The 22,170-nt window shown below is 35.7% G+C and overlaps 1 protein-coding gene across 1 annotated transcript in view; it reads right to left on the bottom strand.

Moving 5' to 3' along the window:
• Positions 1–5,265: 5,265 nt before the first annotated feature.
• LOC131677824 (protogenin) overlaps positions 5,266–22,170 on the bottom strand; it is a 99,625-nt gene continuing 82,720 nt past the window's right edge. The window contains exons 5-9 of the mRNA XM_058957885.1: positions 21,006–21,559; positions 20,750–20,946; positions 20,530–20,657; positions 19,151–20,466; positions 5,266–15,659 (exon numbers count right to left, since the gene is read on the bottom strand). Of these exons, the coding sequence (XP_058813868.1) occupies positions 15,060–15,659; positions 19,151–20,466; positions 20,530–20,657; positions 20,750–20,946; positions 21,006–21,559 (2,795 nt within the window). The 3' untranslated portion in view covers positions 5,266–15,059. The remainder of the gene's footprint in view (positions 15,660–19,150; positions 20,467–20,529; positions 20,658–20,749; positions 20,947–21,005; positions 21,560–22,170) is intronic.

The raw sequence follows: 22,170 nt of genomic DNA, 5'->3' as shown, positions 1-22,170 counted from the left end.
TAAATTTTGTTTCCGTTCTACCTATGAGAGGGATTATTGAGCAAAAGTGCCCCAAATATAGATTATGCAGTTCACTTATGCTCGAAAATGTAGAAGCTTCTGCCTTCAAACTGTCCACGTAAAACCAAATAAATGCTTTGGTTGCTGAAGGAATTTATATTTCCTCTGCAGTCAAGCAATCCATTCTACATGAAGTTTCAGTCAGTTAGAAAGTTAATAAATGAGGGAGGCGGCGAATCTGAATTTTGGTTTCGGCAAATACAAGCAGAAATAAGTAACTGATTTTGAAATTTCGCAGCACTGGTTTGAGCGCGACATTCCATACTCCTTGTTATGTAGGATGCTAGACTCGGCGGTTAGTCGCTGTTCAGCGTCCAAGCGTGAAGGCATGTTAATAGTCCATTAGCTATTTCATTTATTTGATACGCCTCAATGCATTACCTGAGCCGTGGATCTTTTAATATTATCAATGTGTAAATAAAAATAAATATATCGAATTTTATTGTACACCCTAATAAAAAAATATACACGAACTTTAAGCCCTGAACACGATGATACACGATGATACCCTGAACAGGTCGTTAAGCTCTTGGACCATAAGATGTTTATTAGGGTCTCCATCGAATCTTGTGTACGCGATTTGTTACTTTGCGTAAAGATCTTATTTGTTGTTGAATATCTATTTATTTCATTGCCTCCTGTTGCTTGTGAATCACTTAATCTGCTCTCGGTATATCACTTTCGTTCATGCTATCCTCGCTGTTAATGTTGTATCGTCGCTGTTGTGCTATCTTACGACAAGCGCCATTTAGCACATTTCGAGAAAAACGATTTTTAAAGTTTGATATTGAATATCTTGAAACTTATAAATGGTATAAACAATCCATAGACAATTGATGCATTAATCTCTCAAATATTACGAAGATCGGTTGACTATGTTGCGAGTTTTTACTATGAATGTAAACAAAAGTCGCACTCACACGTGTCATAGGCGTGTATTGATGACAAAATTTGTATGACGTGTCATAATAGTGCATGGAAAATTTTCCATAGAAAAAAATCATAAATTTTTGACTTTTATTCATATCTTTGCGTTCATATGGTCTATAAACAATCGGTGAAATACATTTTGAAGGAAATGAGTCAGGGAATCTAGAAAAAAAAATATTATTTTTGATTACAGTGTTGCCAAATATGCTTTATTTCCAGTTTAAAACTAAAACTGTGTTTTTCTCACAACTCGTGTAATTTTCTTTTGAAAATGTTATGCCATTGTGTTCCTTAGACATTTTCACACATAAAAACGTCTAAAACTTCAATATAAATTGAGCAAATCCCTAGATACAGCGATTTTAAGCAAAAAACTCACAATTTCTCATAATGTTTCTCGCTATATCTAAGTAACCAAGTAGAATTTCAAAATTCTGAAAACGCCACTTTGTAGAGATTTTTCAAATAAGTAATGTGGCATAACTAACTCAGTTTACCCCAAAATGGCGTTTGTCTTAAGATAGCACAACAGCGACGGTATGGGCTTTCACTATTACAGTGGTTTGAATTGTTTGTGGGGCCTACGGGTCACGATCGCGTATCCGTGTTCTTTGTTATTTACTTTATTATCGGTGGTACTATCAGTTGATTGGGAAGTAGCAGGCGCATCACAATGATCGGACACGCTGTGCGTAGGTTCACTTGTTCCAGTATTCGTTGGTGCCTGAGCTGCAACTCCGGTGGTTTGTGATTTAGTTGATGCTGATAAAGGGCTGCGTGATGCTTGCAATTTGTGTGCATGGTTTCTCGTAGTGTGTCTTCTTGCGTAACAACGTAGGTCACGCAGGGGTCTGTCCTTCATGCGTACACAGCGTGATTTGACACGCGTTTTGCTTTGAATTGAATGTTCAGATTTGAAGGAATGGGTTCCGTCACTTGCATTCTCATGAAACAAACACCGTTGGAAATACTTAGAAAAATTTTCTCCAGGTTTCAACCTTAAAGGATTCCATCTTACGTATTCCGACATGATGGTTGTAATAAATTTATTAACAGTACCCAGGTTTAGATCGTGCAGACGCATATCAATCTTATCATAGTCAATATAAACGGGTATCTTGCTCCTAACATTATCATGCTCAACGACGTATTGCATGTTGTCTTCCAGAGCGTAACTTTCCGTTATGGCCAAGTTTTAAACGTTATCAGTAACGAGTGTGGTGGGCTTGTATGACGACGACTTCCGTTAGTCTAAACTGCATTTCCAAATTTGCTGTTGAATTTTGCTGTTGAGTTTCAAACACCTTGAAATGAACGATCGATATCGCACCGATGAAAGTAACGGTGCTTTATTGTTCACACTGTCTTGGGATGAATTTTATTATTCGATTGCTTTGTTTGTTTATAGTACTGGCACGGTTCATAAAGACAGCAGACTTTAGGTAGAAACGTTCGTTTAATTCACTGCACTGTTAACAAGCAGAGCGACTGATTAGGTACTGGTATCGACACCGTAGTAATTCCATGATCCACAGCTCGAGAGAAAAAAAACCAAGAGGACTCAAGTAGAAGCAAAAGCAACAAAACGACGATGTGTCTTTTTAGAGGTACCAAAGGAAATTCTTCGGGTCCGGATTGAAAGGTGATTTAAGCCGAGAAGAAGCGCTGGTAGCCATTGTTTCATCGATATTGACGAGGCACTCTTGGGAGATTTAAAAAAAAACCATCGGAAGGTACAATTCTCGACAAACATATGATTACGGCCTAAAAGCCAATTGTCAAAATCCACTTTGAATGGAAATTCCAGACAAACCGTTACACGCCAATCACAGATGTTGGTAGTAAATGAAAGAGAAAAGTTTTCTCTTTCATAAACTGTTGTGAACTGTGTTCGACTAGTAACGGTTTGTCTGGAATTTCCATTCAAAGTGGATTTTGACTTTTAGGCCGTAATCATATGTTTGTCGAGAATTGGGAGATTCGACTGTATTAAGTATTGTTTGTCGCATTCCGATGGAGTATACGTTGCAGTTATAGTTGCGGTCAGTCGTAACTGCGATCTGGATCATAGTGAAAAGCGAAGACTGAATAAATAGAAATATATTAGGTTTACAGGAGAAAAACCAGGACAAATCAGGCATTTTCCTCGACTTATCAGGACACCAGGACAGTCGATGCAAAACCAGGACATGTCCTGCGAAACCAGGACGTATGGTCACCCTAATCAAATGGAGACTCAATTACTTAAGGAATCCTTATATGGAACTTGCAAATTGTCTTTTCAAGTAAACTTTATAGGGTGATGAGCCTATTTGCGCCATGTTTCTATTATCACCCTACCCATTTGAAGCCGTTGGTTAGAGCAGTGTCTGCCATCTTTGTTCAACGCATTGAGTCAAATGGTAACGCAACAATAGGGGCACTCGATTCATGTTTTCGTTGCGCTCAAACACGAGAATTTCACTGTTTTCAACGCATTTGTGTTATTATATTGGTTCTTAACAACGAAGCAAAGCGGTTGATGTCAATTTTTACGCATTCCATTGATTGTAAGGCAAGAAATTACCGAATTAGTGAGGCACCTTGCTTAGTATGGTGAAAATAGGCTCATCACCCTATGTATACCCACTGAGACGTCCAAAAAATTGTTTCAAAATCGTTCAACACGGGTCCAATGATGGACGTTCGTTGAACGGTTATTTGGACGTTGTCCAAATTGGTCCAACGAACGTCCTTCATTGGACGATTTTGAAACCAACCGTTCTTAGAGGGTAATCACTAGAATTCTCGACAAACATATGATTACGGCCTAAAAGCCAACTGTTAAAATCCACTTTGAATGGAAATTCCGGACAAACCGTTACACGCCAATCACAGATGTTGATAATAAACGAAAGAGAAAAGTTTTCTCTTTCATAAACTGTTGTGAACTGTGTTCGACTAGTAACGGTTTGTCTGGAATTTCCATTCAAAGTGGATTTTGACTGTTGGCTTTTAGGCCGTAATCATATGTTTGTCGAGAATTGTAAATTTTATTTTACCAACCTTTCCGGAAACGACGAATACCTGATTATGCTGATACCTGATTATGCTTATATATTCACTTCCTTAACGAAGCCGGATTGGAAAGTCTTTTAGGAATCCAATGATTTAACATTTTGATGAGGAGCTCCGCTTCTGAATGATAATTTCCGAATTAAATAAGCAAATAACATATCGTAATCCTCTATTAGTGGCAGCGTCTCGTCGTCGAATCGCATACAGTACGGATTAACTTCATCCACAATTGTAATGTTTTCTAAATAACGAGTTAGATCCTCTGGTTGCAGCTTCGGAGTTTTAGTTGAAAGAATGTTTGAATCCATGTAAAAAATCGCGGGAGCACAAATTCATCAACAACAAATCTTGTTTCAGCTAAATTCGATGCTGGCAAACTGACGTAAACGGCTATAGCCAAATGGGAGTTATTTTCATATTACAAACATAGCTATGTTAGGCGCTATTATGGTACGATGACAAGTGTGATAAGAACGTAACAGGCATTTCCATAATAGACATTATGTTTAACTTAAGGCTCAAGTTACCTCAAGGCTTGGTAGTGTGCGTAAGAAAAATTGTGCTCAGCTTTGCCACCAGATTATCCATTTAAACCTTTTCAAAACTCAAAAAGAAGAATATCAGTCGATTTATTAGATCATCACGATTCAATTCATTCAAAATACCTGCTGGAAAAACCATCGGCTTAGCTGAATGGTGCTGTTGAAAAAGTGGCTGTGGTTTTTTTTTATTGCGCTGTTGTGTTACGTACCCCAGCACGGTGTGGTAGTGTGACAAAAAATCACAGCCACTTTTTCAAAAGCACCATTTAGCGAAACCGACAGTTTTTCCAGCAGCTATTTTGCGTGATTTGAATCGTTATGATCTAATAAATCGGCTGATATTCTTCTTTTAGAATTTTGAAAAGGTTTAAATGGATAATCCGGTGGCAAAGCTGAACACAATTTTCCCTACCCATACTACCCAACGTTCAAAACTAACACATGCTCAAAAGAGGTAACTTGAACCTTAACCAGCCATGGAATTAGAGTTTAGATAAAAGGGAAAGGTGCATTTGCGTTACGCTTTTCTATATCTATGGGTGGTAGCTAAATAGAAATGATTTATGTAGTTTAGTTAAGATAATTTGCTCGTATCTATACGAATTGGCAAAAGCTGCAACGGCAAGAAATGTTCGGATACAAAAATATGTCTAAATTATTTTCAATATTCTGTATTTATATTTAATTTATTGTATACTGTATATTTTATACACGAATAACTAAAATTAATTAATAAAATTACTTCGTTTATTATGTATTTTCTTACTAGAATTTAAAAACAAAGTCATAAAATGATCTTGCTGTTATGAGGTAGATAACAATTCATCCAAAAATGCAATCATTCGTTCGCGCTTGCCTTGCTTGAAAACAAGATGATAATATAAAAATAAAACAATTACGGTTATTTCGTTAGCCTTGTTAACTTGTGAAAACTAACAGATTAAGTATAAAATAATAGTTTTCAAACATAATGCTTCGCAATCTTTATTATCCTGTACGGTTTGTTCGATCTCTTTACTTGCTCTGTGTTCAATAATTGTTCTTAGGAAATGAATATGTATGATTGATTAAGTATAGTTGAATCAAAATAATTTGTTCCTCAATTAATCAACTTTGCTATATTTTGATTCGGGTGCATCTGTATGGGTGTATCTGTTCGGGAGGGGTGAAATAAATAAAATGTTCTTCTGTTTCGTTAAATAATTCTTTCATAATTAATGGGTTCGCTTAAACTGAAAGTAACACAGTTAAAAGAACTGATAATAATAAATACTATTCGATTTCTTGTAAGGAAACAATGGATAAAATTACCGACTGTCAGTTGTAACTCATTTTACGGAATTATGGAATGTGAAAAACGTTCACGAAAAGCCTTGTTGTGTGGTGCGAATTATGAATTATTTCCTGTCTTGTTACCGGACACTACTCTGAGTGTGTGAATGTATCTGTTTGCTATTATACATCTAAAAACAATATCTGAGAAATGCTTTGGCTATAGATGTATTCGAGTGTGGCGAGTAATGATGATACTTCCATCTAATGATTCTATTTGGTTTTCTTGTGTATTTGTGCGGTGGGGATGGGTGAATATATTATATATCGGATGGATTGGAAAATAATGGGAGGTGTTTTGCTGCGAGTATCAGTAACTGTGGATGATTGTGTTTTGGTGATATGTCTTAGTGAGCTTTACAGAACAGAGGATTGAAATTGTGCAGAATGATTGAGTTGATTGATATCATAGAAAACCTATATATGAAAATAAATACCGAGTAAAACATAAAATGGAGTGCATTGTTAATGGTAACTTTGTTCAACTATAGAATTAATTTATAGTTAGGGATACCTAAACATATATGATAGTAATTGTTATCTACATTCATGCTGATGAAACTAATTATTGTAGATACATACACTTCGATTACAATAAATTTCGCTTGTCAGAAAATGCAAAATAATGTCCGTGCTTTTCTTAGACAGATTCTATTTAATTTGTTCGTTGAATAATGCCATTTTCATTTGTAGAAATGCACTTCGGAGCATGAAAAATAATTATATAAGCGATCAATTTTCGTTTGTGATTAAATTGGGGCCCAATCGAATTGGTTTCTTAAATCAAATAAAACGTTGGGCGGATTTCTCGGATAATAGAAATTATAAGAATTATCAATCTCGTATAATCGCGTCTTGTTTGAAACATACGATTTTCAGGACCTGATAAATCCGCCGGTTTAAAATTTTTCAGAAGCGGTTAGTTCACTATCGAAATGTTAAGCCGGAATGAATAGCATTCTTCAAGAACAACTTTGTAGGATGAACAATTTCAAGAGGAATAATCTAGTATATTCTAGTTTTGGGAAGTGTATGTAGCTTTTAGACATTATTGTCGTATACGCTGATGATGATTAAAGGAACATCAGCCTGAGGTGATGGGATTGAATCCAGAACGATAGATAATTCTTTTTGAGTTGAATATTTTATCGACTCCCATCAGATTCGACATTACAACACTAGTCATAATCCCATGATCAATTTTCACTGCTAGGGTGGATGTACCAATAGTCGCATACTTAAGGAAAACTTTTGACAAAAAATCGATGAATAGACCTATGGGCAATGTTAATACATTAAACGAAAGCTTTCAGTCCCTACTTCATAGGAAAAATATAAAGATGGTTTAATAGCCAATTTATGTATTCAAAACCGCTTGTACCACTATAGGAACACATGTACCAATAGTGGTGCAATCGCTAATTTCGGTTCCTATTGTTGCAAATCCCATTGCTTTCTTATGGGACTTGCAACTATAGGTACACTATATAAACTATAGGTGCAAGGGAGCTAAAAATTCTAAGAAAATCATTTTTTTCCATAGTTATTTGAGCAAATTTATTTTAACAGTTTTATTGTCGCATAATTTTAGTGCGATGAATCGATAAAAACATATTTGTTGATGGTTGGTACCTTAGTTAGGCGTATAACCCACTACTGCAACTATTGGTACACCTCAACTATAGGAGCACCCACCCTAGCATGTTAAATCGAATCATCAGTAATTTTGCTTTATGCGCATGTGCATGCGATCGATTGTCGTTTAAATAGTCAAATTTTATTATTTTTTAATTAAACCGTGTACTCGATATTCAGATTTTCTGATGTGTGTCAAAGAGTTTTTTGTGAAGATTGTTCATCCTAAAATGTTTCTTTTGCCAAATTCTATTCTCATCGATTATGTGACTCTATGAGTTTGGCTCGGTGTTTTTGCACATTAACTGACGAAATGCAAATAATTTTCATTTCTGTTGACAACACATTTTAATTCAAGTAAAAATGTGAACACATTTCTTAAGTTTTAGTAAATTGTTTTGATAGAAGCTCAGTGTCATCAACACTATCATTTAAAAACAACTTCTGCTTAGTTTATTGACATGGAATTTAGAGAAATGACAACAAATTGAAATGTTCATTATTTCAATAGATGATTTAATCTGTAATCAAGCCTGTGTTTCACTCTTGTGTGGGGTTCTTCAATGGACTGTTCCATTTTTTTATTGTAACTGTAAATCAAGCGATCGGTATTTGGATATTGGGTGATGAGCCTATTTGCGCCATGTTTCTACTATCACCCCACCCATTTGAAGCCGTTGGATAGAGCAGTGTCTGTCATCTTTGTTCAACGCATTGCGTCAAATGGTAGCGCAACAATAGGGGCACTCGATTCGAATTTTCATTGTGCTCAAACACGAGAATTTCTCAATATAATAAAACAAATACGTCTGTTCTCGACGTATTTGTTTTATTATATTGGTTCTTAACAACGAAGCAAAGCGGTTGATGTCAATTTACGCATTCCATTGATTGTAAGGCAAGAAATTACCGAATTAGTGAGGCACCTTGCTTAGTACGGTGAAAATAGGCTCATCACCGTATGCATGTCAAAGTAAATAGTGGGTAATGATAGGTAGGAGCTAGATAGATGCATTGGATAAAAAAATACTTCGAAATCAGTATACTGCCCATGATCATATATTTTTTCAATTTTTAATGGGATTTCCTACCTTTATGAGACTGATTTGCGATCATAGGCAGTACAGCGCTTTGTTAGGATGGATTATAATTATTCAGAACATCTATCTCACGCTTAAAAATGATAAGGATTTTGATACGAAGTTTATTATCCTAGAGATCGGCGGATCCAGAAAAAAAATTAGGAGATGTTGGAAATTTCGATTTTAAAATTGTACAATATGTAAAAACCTCATTTAATAATAATAATAATGGTCAAATTTGGCTTGAAAATATTTAGAGTTGAAACTAATATAAAATTCAAACTAATTTAAAATTTCTCAAAAGTTGAAAATTTTCGGGAGGGGTCCAGAACCCCAGGACACTCCCCCTGGATCCGCCACTGCACTTTGTGATAAAGTTAAGAAAATTGGCACAATTGTTTTTAGTTTCCTTAGTTCACCAGAAAGAGCTGGACATCGGTGGCTACCGGGAACCTGCTCACGGATCTTCACGATATGGTTAACTCGTGAATGTTAATTACTTCCAAAAATAACATTTTCGGGGTTTCCTTAATCTGTCCCTGCTGTTTTTATTCGGCAACTCGAAGTCCAAGTAAAAAAATGGATTTTAAAAATCAAGCATCTGATTCCAGAGATACAGATCACTGAAATTGAGATATAAGAATGCAGATCATTGAAATTGTGATATAAGAGGTAATTCTGGTTTAGATTGAGGTACGTTCTCGATGGCCGTCGAGATCCAATTGAGATCGTCCACAGATTTTCGGAAATTAAACATACAAACTTTTAATTTGAATCAAGCAGTTTTTAAGTGTTTTTTTTTGGGTTTTAAGGGGCCAAAATTTTCTAGTTATGGACCAAATCAATTGTTTTGGTCTAAATAACATCTGTACCGAGTTTCATAAGCTATATTATCAAACTAGGAATTTTCCTTTTTCACACGAACAGCATTGGACTAAAAGTGGTGTACCCCATATGGCAAACTGGGTTTGAAATAACAGACATTTGACAACGGTTATTAAGGAGAAAGTGCATTTATCTCATTTGACAGGCTTTTTTAGTTTAAAACTGCTTAGGATGCTATGTTCTAAAAATTCTAGCTTTTGCCGTTTAAGTGATTTCAATGAGTTACTCAATAAACTCATAAGAACTTAGGGTAAATATATTAAAATGGTTTTGTTTTTCTCTCTGTAATGTACATGTGGTTTGCCAACTTAGTAATGCAGTTGTTTTTATGTATGTAAATTCTGTTAATATATACGGCAGAATTTAAAAAAATCACGGGAAACTGCTGCTTTTCCTCATTCATACTGTTAATTCGAAGATCGAGTATTTTTTATCTCAATATTTTATCGCAAAATCCTTTAATGTAATAAAAATTCAAAAGTCATCTACTTGTTATTAAATTTGTAACAATTCTTATTAAGTTTTTTCTTTAAATTTAATTTTTGATTATTTTGTTAGGCCAAATAGCTTTCTAATATTTCGATTATCAATAAAAGTTTCACATAAAATTTTAAATTTCGTTTATATCATACAACCGAATGTTACAGATATTTTTCATCCCTGTAACATTCGGTTCTCTCGATCCCCATCATTAGCACTCTCCAACATTTTCATTATGTATAGGAAAAAAGTATTTAAATAAAGTATTTAATTTTTTTTTTAAATTCAAAGGTTTTTTCGTGAACTAAAAAAGCTAACCAAACAAAACTGTTATACCGTAAATAGCCGACGTGACTTTCTTCAAAACTATTAATATTATTGACAGAACATGATGTTTATAGATTTGAATATTATCCACAGCTATTACAGTACAAATTGCATTGCTAATTTAGCAAACCACATGCATGTTACCGACAGGAAAAAAAACCTTTAAAAGAATTTTCGTAGTATTTCATGAATATTTTGTGTAATCGTCGAAATCATTTACAGAAACAGTGGTTTTTAGAAATATAGAAATAGGCAACATAGTACGCAGTTGTACACACTTTAGCTTTGCTATCAAAAATTTGATTCCAGAAAAAAAACAAAAAAAGGATTAACTGTATCCATTCTCCGCTACTGCAACAATTGACTTACACAACAGGCCGCTGCTGTCGCGAGTCGAACTCCTTTTTTGGGGTAATTCATCAACCGAATTTTCGTGAATAATGCTGCAATTCTTGCAACGAACTCTATGCTGAAGGTATCTAGTACCCTGAATCGATACTTTCAGCACCCGGAGCGACTACTCTCGAGCCCTATTCGTCTCGGACTTACTGTTCGCCAGAGTGATTCTTTCTGATATGACAAGACTTCGGGTTCAATTCCCGATCAATCTAGGATATTCCCAGTTGGGAGTTTCTCTTGATTGCCTTGGGTTAGTGGTAGATTAGTCTGAGGTCTGACGTTGATGATATAAATCGGCTGGGCTCTACACTGCCACCATACTCGATTCTTTCTATTTGTGTATGTGGTAGTAGCGATATATTGGTCAGGCGGGAGGAGTCTTGCTTGTTATTGTCGAAAATTGAGGATATTGGGTTCAATTCTCGATTCCATCAAACATCTTCCCGGGATGGAAATGTGCTTGATGGACTCTGGTTGTTTGCGAAATATTTGAAGCCTATTTGGTTGCGGTCTTTTGAAGGAAAATCTATGTCTGAACTGTTAACCACTCCATATTTGTTTTGTTCACTGGTTTAGTCATGTGTCAAAATATCAATTATCTATTAGATAAATTGTTCAGCTCACACCTTCGTAGGGGTATGAGGTGGGACCATCTTCATCATCATCAATTTCAAATTTCAGAGCGGATTGCTCTACAACAATTCTCGAACGCTTGGATCTGGATCCGCATTCTAGATCTACGTAATAACTCCCTCCTGCGTATGCCTTTTAGGAGAACCAACTAAAGGCTAGTTTACAGTTCGGAAAACGTGTCACGGGATTTGGGTCCCTGTGTATGGAAGCTCGGGATTTCAAATCCCGTGACAGGAAATGAGTCTACACAAAAATGACAGTTTTCCTGAAGTGTAAACCCAACCGCGGGAAACATAACGGGATTTTAAAACTCTCCACACAGAAATCCGGCCGGGAACAATTCAACACAAATTGTTGCCGACGGGGAAAATAGTATTGTTATAAGGTTTGCAATTCGCTGCAAGTTTGATACTGTTTGTATTTTTAAAGAGCAGCAGAGTTTTTGGTTTAACAGTTTGGAGAGATCTCGGCGGGAAATTTTCCCTGATCAAATCCCGACGCAAATTACGTGCGAAATCCCGTGACCCATTTCCCGAACTGTAAACTAGCCTTAAGGTCGCCATAGCGCTATTGCTGGCTTTGGAGAGTATTCAACAGAGTTACCACCGCATTTGACATGCACTTGACAAGAAATATTACGCTATCAGGAATCAGAATATATTGGCTTAAATAACACGTTTCCCGTATGTAGTCCAAGTGGTTCAAACAGTGCGCCATAACATCCGAAAACGATAATGCGTCAAAAGATCTGAAATCGGCGAGATAACCAATCTTGGTCTTAGCCAAAAATAACAGCAAAAAAAAGATCTGAAATCATTCTTAAGACACAACGTCCAAAGTGCTGCTGCGTTGTAATGGGCACTACGTTATAACGTCACAGGTCGTAAGGTCTCGAAACGGGCTACGTCATAACGTCTGGGACATTGTAATGCACAAGAGGTGCGTCATAGAATCTGAAAATGAGTATGGGCCATAAAGTTCGAGACCATATCACACAGCTTGACTAATTTATACACCGGAGGTTTATCCTTGCCGACTTTTTTGGAAGTGAACCTTATTAACAATTCTTACGAGCGAAGGAGGTATTACCACAACTATGGGAAAATTCCTCCAAAAATATCGATTCGCCGATTTTGCCAGAATATTAGCTCCACCTTTTATACATGATCACAGGCACTCATTTGCAAATGGCTTATTCCTTATGTTCTGGAATAATTTTCCACTAGTGCTTTATTCCCCATTTACCTGCGCATATATCAGTAGCGCCATCATTGCATAAGCCCAGTTCCAACTAAAAATGCATTTTAAATAACCTTAAAACGGGTGTAAATGTTTTTTGAGTGTTATATTTATTAGTATGTGGTTTTACGAAGACAGTTCTGTCTTCCTATTTTTTATATCAGGCAGCTCATATCATGTAGAATCATTGTGATAAATTTCAAGCTAGATTGTTTTGTATTTTCGCGCACTTTGGCAAAAATGGTTTTTCTATATTTTTAAGGAACTTGTTACTCAAACCATTGTCAGAAAATAACTGTATACTAGTGTTATAAACAATATTTTTCTGTAAGCCAGTAATATATCAAACACAGACAGTTTTTTTGTTTTGTTGGTTTCATCATATAACTACCCCGTTTCAATTGCATTTATGGTGAACCTGCGAAACAGTTGGAACAGCGCGATTGCATTTTTTGTTCTGTTATAGCAACCTTTTCCTGTTCAAATTTTTTCCTGTTTCAAATTGGCAATATAATAATGATAATGAATAGAACGTGTTCAATGATTCATCCATGCAAAAAAAATTTCAACTTTAGGTATGTCTTTTTAATGTATCAAATCAGATGGAAATAAGCTATTGGACTATATCCATTGTTCTCAGGTATATCTTATCTAAAGTTTTCCGTCAAGTCTTCGAACCGAGATTCGGTAAATAGGGTATATTATTTACCTTTGTCCTTATTATTAATATTGCACGTGTGTTTGAAAATGTAATACCACCCTACTACCTAATTTTCATTTTGTTGTCATTTCTACGCGAAACTATGAATGGCACTAAAACGTCTCGCGATAACTCCAATCATAGCTCCGACAATTTTTAAAGGATTCGAAAAGTTGTGATAAATTGAGGTTGATTTACCCGTCCTATTGTTAATTCGTTCTTGCAAAAGTTGTGGAAAATAAAATTACAAACCTAGTCAACGAAACAAATGATGAACCAAATAACAAAATTGAATTAAAGTGGATCTTTGAGAGCAACGCCTATGTGGCGTTTAAGTGGCATTTTTTCGTTATAATAATATAGTTTTACTGTTTATATTTTCTTGTGTCGATTTGTACAAGCAAGGCACGTTAAATACGTTTCTTTGCCGTTGATCTATCTGTTTCGATCCCCTGTTCCATTGCAGTTGCCAAATCATGTTTTCAATTGCCAATATTCGAGTACACATTAGTTGCGAGCTTGAGAGATGGACTTATCCGTTCCACCGATTAAGGAAAAGTAATGATTAAATCTAATGACCTCAGCATGACACACGTATCTCTTCTTTCGTATCTGCGTAACTACAATTCAATTGGTTTGCATAACAGTTTAAATCACAATTTCTGTTTTAAGCGTTAGATAGCTATTCGAAATTTAATTCCGATACTCATACTATCTGTGTTAAGTTGTTATGTATATTAAATTAGTTTTAATGTTTCAATTAGCTGTTCTTAATATTCGTTTACAAAATGCGCATCGTTCTCCTGTTGCTCAAAATAGTTTAGAAGTTGAAGCTTTTCTACAAAAATGTGATTTAGCGATCCTTTCGAATTTTGAGAACTTAATTTAGTGTTGGAAACTATACAAACAGTAAAAATTTGCCAATAAACCAGTCATTAGGTAGTATAGGTAGTATTTGCCAGTATTGTTGTGTTTCCATAGTTTCAGTTCTCGCTAAACTGCTGTCTTACAGTGCTATTGTTTGATGATTTATCTTATATTCTACTGTTTGTCTCAGGTACCAGATTGTTATACATCTTATGCTTATTTTTATGAATTTCCGATTACTTTACTCTCTTTAAACTGTCATCTTGATTTAATCCATATATAGTAAGGTGCTATGCCAACAGTTTCCAACATACACATTTTAGATTCATTTCCCATAGCACGTCGTGTACGGTTATAACGTATTTCATTAATTTACTTTTTTCGTAGCAACTAATATTTTATTCTCGAGAACAATTTTAACTTACAATTTAACCTCTATTGCATTTAGGTACGTTGGTTTTCATTGTGATCGTGACAGATGACTGGATAGAAAGCAGGTAATTTCGAACATCAATGTTGAAAATTGTTCTTAAACATAGCGATTACACCGATTAATTTTTTTTTGCAAATTATTAAATCCAAACACTGTGTTTTTTTTTACTTTCGATCATTCGAAATGAGCATTTTGATAGAACAAGTATTATTGGATCGTCAACATTAAACGCCGAATATCTTAGTTTGAATTATTTAAACTGCAGTATAAACTGGAATAAGCCTCTAACATGTGATTCAATGTTCTGTTTCTCAATCAACCATTACTGCAACTTATTATATTAGAAATAAAATAATTTTTTTTAATAAGCCGAAATGCATGATAAAGTGAAGTATATAAGTCATCTTACTTGCTTACAATGATGGTGATTACATGATGAAATGACGATGCCGGTGTAACTAACCGTTCGGTCCGACTATTGGACGCCTGAAGCTCCAATTAGATGTGTGCTGCTGGTGCAGTGGTTTGGAACTGAGGTTGCTATCATCCAGCAACGACGATGTATTGTCCGTATCACCAACTTGATTACCGTCATCAAAATCACCGTTCTCGTGACTGCTATCGAGAGTGCATTCAATTGCGCTGGCAGTACTACTTTCAGTGCAGCAATATGTCAAATGCCTTGGGTCGAGTAATTGCTGACGACGAAGTTGTACACATTCACTGTGGTGGTCGTTTATCGCGCTGTTTGACTGCTGTTCATTGTTGTTGTCGTCCTCTTCCAGAGTGCTTTCTACAGAGTCGAGGTGATTTTGCGCGGTTTTCTGCTGCAACCGGAGTTCATCTGGGGAATCTTCGTTACACGTATAAACGGTTTCAGTTGCTGGTTGGATAGCATAATCGTTTTGATCACAGTTAGTTACGTCATCGGCATACGGTTCTACACTATTACTATCTATTGTTAAATCTAATAATCTGTGTTGGCTACTATCGAACAACGAAGTGTTCAGTACGGCTGATGGAGAATGGTGTCCCACTATGTTGTTTCTTTTTGAATACTGGAATTAGAAGTAAGGGTAAGAATTAATATGACACACTTGGGATATTCGAAGACGTCAAGATAATATTTATTTTCTTATGTTTTCTACTGCTCTTAGTACATGTATGAAAATTTTAGTAAGGAAAGGCTTGACAAGGGCTCAACAATACTGTGCAATCATTATCATAGTTAGACAAGTCCTACACCAAAAGTCATTTAAATTTTTACAGGACCCAAGGCGTGGAATAAATTGATAACGTTCGCGTTCGAGAAGTAGAGCGTCTACAGCAAAGTTGATGCTTAATATCTAGACTTTACTGTGGTTGCGTGAACGTAGTACGAAACACGGCCGCTAGGGCGGCGCTCCATCTGAATTTTTAACAAATTTTGGAACAATAATGTCTTCGAGGAAGTTTTGACAATGCTATCCTGAGTAACTCTTCCGGAGGCACTAATTATGCAGGTCCTAAAGGTTTTCATATAATGAACCTTTAGGACCTGCATAATTTCAATAGTTGATGTTTTTCCACCACTTATTCAGGTTCTTTCTAATAGTATAGCTCGTAGTATAGCTTTATTCTACATTTTTATCCGTATATCCTACAGAACAATTTGCTATGCCATACAGTAAGCTTAGAGCACCACGATTTCGTTGCATACGGTGTGTGCGGGTGAAATACACCGACATAATAAAAAATAACAGTTCTGCAAGGTACTAGAATCAAAATTTTAATTATTCTGCCGATACCGCAGAATCAAAGTATTTTGGGAACATGGGGAGGCATGAGCAGGTTTTCAGCTAAACCTGCGTAAATCTCTAAAAAATCCTTCAACAGTCATTGAAATATACTGCCCATAAAAGCATAAGAGTCCCATATGGATTTTTGTCGAAAATGAGTTATCTGTTGGATTGTATTCTGTATCAGCACTGAATCACAATTCACAAGTAAAATTACCAGGTTTGTTTAGAATATATAGAAAAAATACCAAAACATGTTTGCCCATCCATAAGGTTCAATGACAATGTAAATCTTGAACAGCGTTTTTTCTCGGCTTGTTATCTCTGCAATAAAAGCAGTCTTTTGAAAATCTATAAAATTGAAAAGTTTACGAAAAAAGGGAAAATTACCATTCGTGATGCAGATTTCTCAGACAGAGCCGTGCCGCGTGCCTATTTGAATCAGTAGTTGCTCTTTTGCCAAACAAGTAGCATCGTGGCTATAGCGTCTCGTACGATAGATTTGAGCACCCAGCATAATACGCTTCTATGAATGACGTCATTCTCGACTATTTAAGGAAAATATTTCCTCGGGCGAGCTCATTCTCCCGTCGAATGTCGAGTCGTAAAGAACAGCAGTAGCAGCCAGGCAGGTTAAGAATTTAAATAAATGCATATCATATGCATGGTTTCGCATTGTCTAAGTAATTCTTTTTAGCTTTCAAATATGTGTGGCAAATTGATGTTTGACAACCCGTCAACGACTACTCGACAAAATGAATACTTTGACCGACCATATCCGCGAAGAGAGTAAGTATGCAATATTTCGATTATGGTATTGATTTTGTTTGCTATTTTCGGCAAATTCAAGACTAAGAGAAATGTAAGCCTTCTGCTGGTAGGAGTGGGGCTTTCTACCCAAGTTTACCGCATAGTCGTTGATAGAACATATCTCATCATCATATTTTAACGTCGACGCCGCGAATTATATTGCACACCACATTTTCAACGTCACTGTGGTCCTGTTCTGCACACAACACTTTAATTTTTTTGGGGAGACTTGACCAAAGCCTGGGGAGACTTGACCAAGAGAATTTTGAAAAACCAAAAGACGAAATTATGACATAAAACATGCTGTCTTCGTATGTTTACATATTGACGAGATCCTTAAGTACCAATAAGAAATATAAAATGATTGCGTTTAATAAATTTCGACTTTTTTATGTATTTCCTTTTAAGAATTAACTGTACTGCTTACATTGCACGTTTACACGTCACGAAATCAGCCATATTACTGCTAACTTTGTTTACTAGTAGATATAGACTGATGTTTGAGGTGGGATTTTTTTGTGACTTGATTGAGATTACCACAGGTAACACAGCATAGTAAATGTCAGAAATTTTTAATCTTTCTTCAGCATATTTCTACTTGGTCAAGACTCCCCATAAAATCTTAGTCAAGTCTCCCGAACATTAGTTATTGCGTAAAATGTCGTGCAAATTTTAGTACTAATTATACCAATGTTCCGATTTTTGTAAATACATTTCAGTGCTTCATAAGGAATAAGATGACATATGAGTACTTAAAAAGTAATTATTAGTCAAGTAGATATGTCAATACAAAGTTAGATAGAAAAATACATTTAACGCAAATTTATTAATTTCGGAATATTTTCTTTATGGAAAGTATTTTTCATTCCAAGCTTTGGAAATTACCTTAAGGGATCGAAACAAGTATAAAAATATTTTTGAAATTTTTTTAAGTACCTAATAGAACACGTCATAGCCAATAGTAGAATTTTGCGCCTGGTCAAGTCTCCCCATGTACCCCTACATGTTGAAAGACGTGAATTGTTCGCTATACTTTCATTCTGCAACGTCGACAGAATAACAAAGATATTAATTCTGGTACCTTTGCTTTTGATTTTTTATTCGTTATTTATTTATTAGAAAATGATTTTTTTTCGAATATTCAAAATAGCGGCTTCAAAATGGCGTTTTTCTCGAAACCATGGTTTTTCTTCTAACGTCAACAATAGGTCTTGTTCAATGGATGAATTTCCTTTATTTAAAAGATGTTTGGGAGTATATACTTTTTTATTTGACTTATACCTAACATTGGCATGAACAATTATTTATTTATAAATTTTGAATTAATTTACAGTAAAAACATAGAGACAAATTTCACTTTTTTTCTTTAACGTCTACAAATTAGGTTTTTTCATCAAAATTTATTGAAATTAGGTATAAGTCATAGGAAATTTTACCTATTTTAAATAATTATATCCATTTCTCATTTCAGTTAACTACGAGAGGCTCTGCACTTGACAAAGTAGGACGATTACTCACGCGCATGGAGGCCGACAAGATCCGCCATTTTGAATTTTCGAAAAAAATTGATTATCTATAAATAAAGAACAAACGATCAAAAGCAGAAGTTCCTATGTCTTTTCATTTTTCCACAAAAAAATCTTAAATAATGTTTGATTTTCTGCCGTATCCAGAGAAAGTCCCCTTAACCTTTAATTGTATCTAAACAAATATAGATAGGGTTATGGGGTCAAAAAACTAACTAGAGACTATTAAACGAAATTAAATAAATTATTTTGCAATAATGAACTTTGTTATTATTTCTATACAATATGATCAAGAAACATCAGTCTGAAACAAAACTTATAAAAAACCATTATAGTTTCACATATTCAAATGTATTTTTTGTTTACACGCTTATATAAATTCCATATGAATATAAAATCCTACGAATAGGCGAACTTGTAAAATATTACACTTACCTGTGGATTCTCGGTAATGCGTACTCCCACGGGGGTTGCATTCAATGCAACAGGAGCTGCACCAAGGACAATATATCCATTACTGCTGTTGCTATGGTTAGAGGTACAGCAATTTCTAATAGAATTATGGGATCGGCGCGACTGTGTGTTACAAGAGCAGGAGGAGACATTCGAACCACTCGAATCGGATGATAGGCCTGAGAAGTTTGAGGCAGACGAGAGCGACGTCGAGGTAGCAGCAGAACTTGGCACTTGTTCCGCTGCAATGGTAGCGTCATTCGTTCTAGAGGAATGTTTCGGTTGCAGTCGAACTCTTACACCCGCAATATTTGAATGGTTATGTTTGTCCTTCCTGTTGCAGCCTCCTGCAGCTTTTGTGTTACAGTGCTGATGAACATTCAAATAACTACTATTGAGACTATTATAAATACTATTACTACTAGTGGCGAAATTTCCTTGTTGTTGTAAATCGAAGATGGGATCTTCACTGCTAGTGCTAACCTTTAACGGACTTTTATACTGTATACTTATGTTTCTACCTAAAACTTGTGAGGATACTGATGGTTGTTGAATTGGAAGTAGTGTAGTTGTTGTGAGGGAAGAAATGTTTGTCTGTGGTACAAGCCCATTTTTGTTGGATGACAATGGTTGAGATTTTCCATTTATGGTACCAGAACTTGTAATAAGGTTCAAGGCTACGTTAGGATCCCTAGCTCCCTCTAAGTTATTTACGATAGGTGGCTGAGTCATGGATTTCTGGGTTTGATGTTGTTTATAGTTTCCGTTTGGTATTAATACTGGTAGTTGCTCTGGTGTCCTGATCAATGTTTGCATTTCATGAACGTCAGCATTACAACTTGCGGAGTGGATTTGCATTGCCGTTGATGCAGCAGTCGCCGCCTGATTGCGGCGTCTTTTTTTGCAATGATTTCTATGTACTAACAAAAGACTGCAAAATAGTAGTAGAAACATGACAATAAGCGTTCCAATCATTATTTCTATCCAAGGAATGTGCACAACTGGTTCATTCTCGTACGTTACATCTACATGGTTCAAAAGATTCATATAAATTGGTATACCAATACCAGTGCTGCCGATAGCTCTAATAGAAATGTTGATTTTCTCATCAGTGGAAACATTGGGGAACTGAAAGTGATTTGCGCTAACTGTCAAATTTACTGCGCTGTGTACTTTGTCTTTGTCAACCCATTCAATGAGGTATCCCTGCAAGATACCATTCCTATTTTCCGGGGGGCCCCATGTAAGAGCAAGTCCATCCTTTCGCACCAATGCATGGTTCGTAACTGGTCCAGGAACTGAAAAAGAGACAAAACCTTTTGTTGATCTAAATCCCATTCACTCCACTTATAAATAATTACCGTCTTGCTTTGTTTGAAAGTCCAACACATCGCTGATCGGTTCCTTGGAGTGACACGGCTTTAGAAATGCTTTGTACAATGTAAATGGTAGTAATCCAATCAAATTGAAATGTGTTGCATCTTTTTGTCTAAGTAATTAAAAAACGTTTATTATTTTAGCTCAAATTCATTCGAATTTTAAGGTTTTGGGAAAATATGCATATTTTCCATACGGACTCACATGTTCACACAGTTTACTCGATTTGAACCTCCCCTAATAAAAACATCATGGTTAACGTTTTTATAGCATAACGTCAAACATTTATTGATAAGGTCGGTTGCAATAAAACGACTCCAAGTGAACTGTACACTTCGTGCATCCACGTGGTTTGCTTGGAAACGATTTACCGTATCTGGGCGACGAATAGATGAGTCAATCTATAAAGGATAATAACATAATAATGAGATGTCATACAAAATGTATTTATCGTATTTACTGTCTTCCACTGCACGAAACGAAGATCTTGCTTCAATGGCTCTCCATCAGGAGCAACCGATCCTAAGATCCTTACGACTATGTTTTTTGTATCCGGAAACAGTATCCCTGTTACGTTTCCAGACACCTTGACCTGAGTAATCAACACTTGACGAAACTTTTTATCGTGTTTAGCCTGGGTGGCTAAATCCGTATTACCATTATATGACTCCGGGTCTAGTTGAGTGCCGGTAAGAGATTCAAAAATCTGCTTTGGATTATTTCCTATGTCAAATGCGCGACGTCGACGCTTTCGTTTTCCATTGCTTTCGTCCAGAATGCTTTCTTGTACTTGGCTGACAGTTACATTTATTTTCGTCAATAGCGGTTCTACTTCTTCATGAGTTGTATAGTCATCCAGAATCTGTCTAGTTCCGTTAATTTTATCTGTCAGAAATGTCAAGTTACTATTGTCGTTATGTTTGATTTGAATCACATATGCGGTCGGTTCTAAACCAGCATAGCGGGGCCACCAGATAAAGATGCCGTTTCGCAAAAATATCGACAACACGGGAACTGAAACAAAAAAAATTATTAATTTTACCGATACAGTGTTTTTTTTGCCAAAATCGTGCGATATATTAGTTAAGCCTAAATCGTTAAATTTGGGTCAATGACGTCGTCGGAGGATTTTTTCGACACTATAAGCCTTTTCATATGGTGTTGTTATTTCAATGATTAATTTCCCTAAAAGTGAGATATATTTACCAACCTTCTTGCAAATGCATATATTAAAATTAAGTCTTTGGTAAAGTTGTAGAGCGTTATTGGCTCAACAACTTAGTTGAAGACACAAAGTCTTTACCTTTGATATCTTCAACATTATTGCTGGTTGTTTGTGGATGATTCCTTTAAAACCAATTAATTTATATAACTTTTGAAATATCATTCTGCCATGCTCGTTATGTTCAGTAAAAAGCTTTGAACTATCAAAATGGAAAACTTTCTATATCACAACAATGGGTTATCTTGCGTATTTTTAAGTAATTTGGAAATTTTTGAAAAATCAATTGTTTCAAATGGTGATTGGTTGCTAACGAGGAAACGGCTGAGTTTACGTCAATAGTGTTTTCGGACTACTCATCAAAAATAGCAAGGTTTGTCATTTGCTGATATGTTTTACGTGA

This window comes from Topomyia yanbarensis, chromosome 1 (assembly GCF_030247195.1).
Source record: "Topomyia yanbarensis strain Yona2022 chromosome 1, ASM3024719v1, whole genome shotgun sequence".
Classification (NCBI taxonomy): domain Eukaryota; kingdom Metazoa; phylum Arthropoda; class Insecta; order Diptera; family Culicidae; genus Topomyia; species Topomyia yanbarensis.
This window is presented reverse-complemented; position numbering and strand designations above follow the sequence as displayed.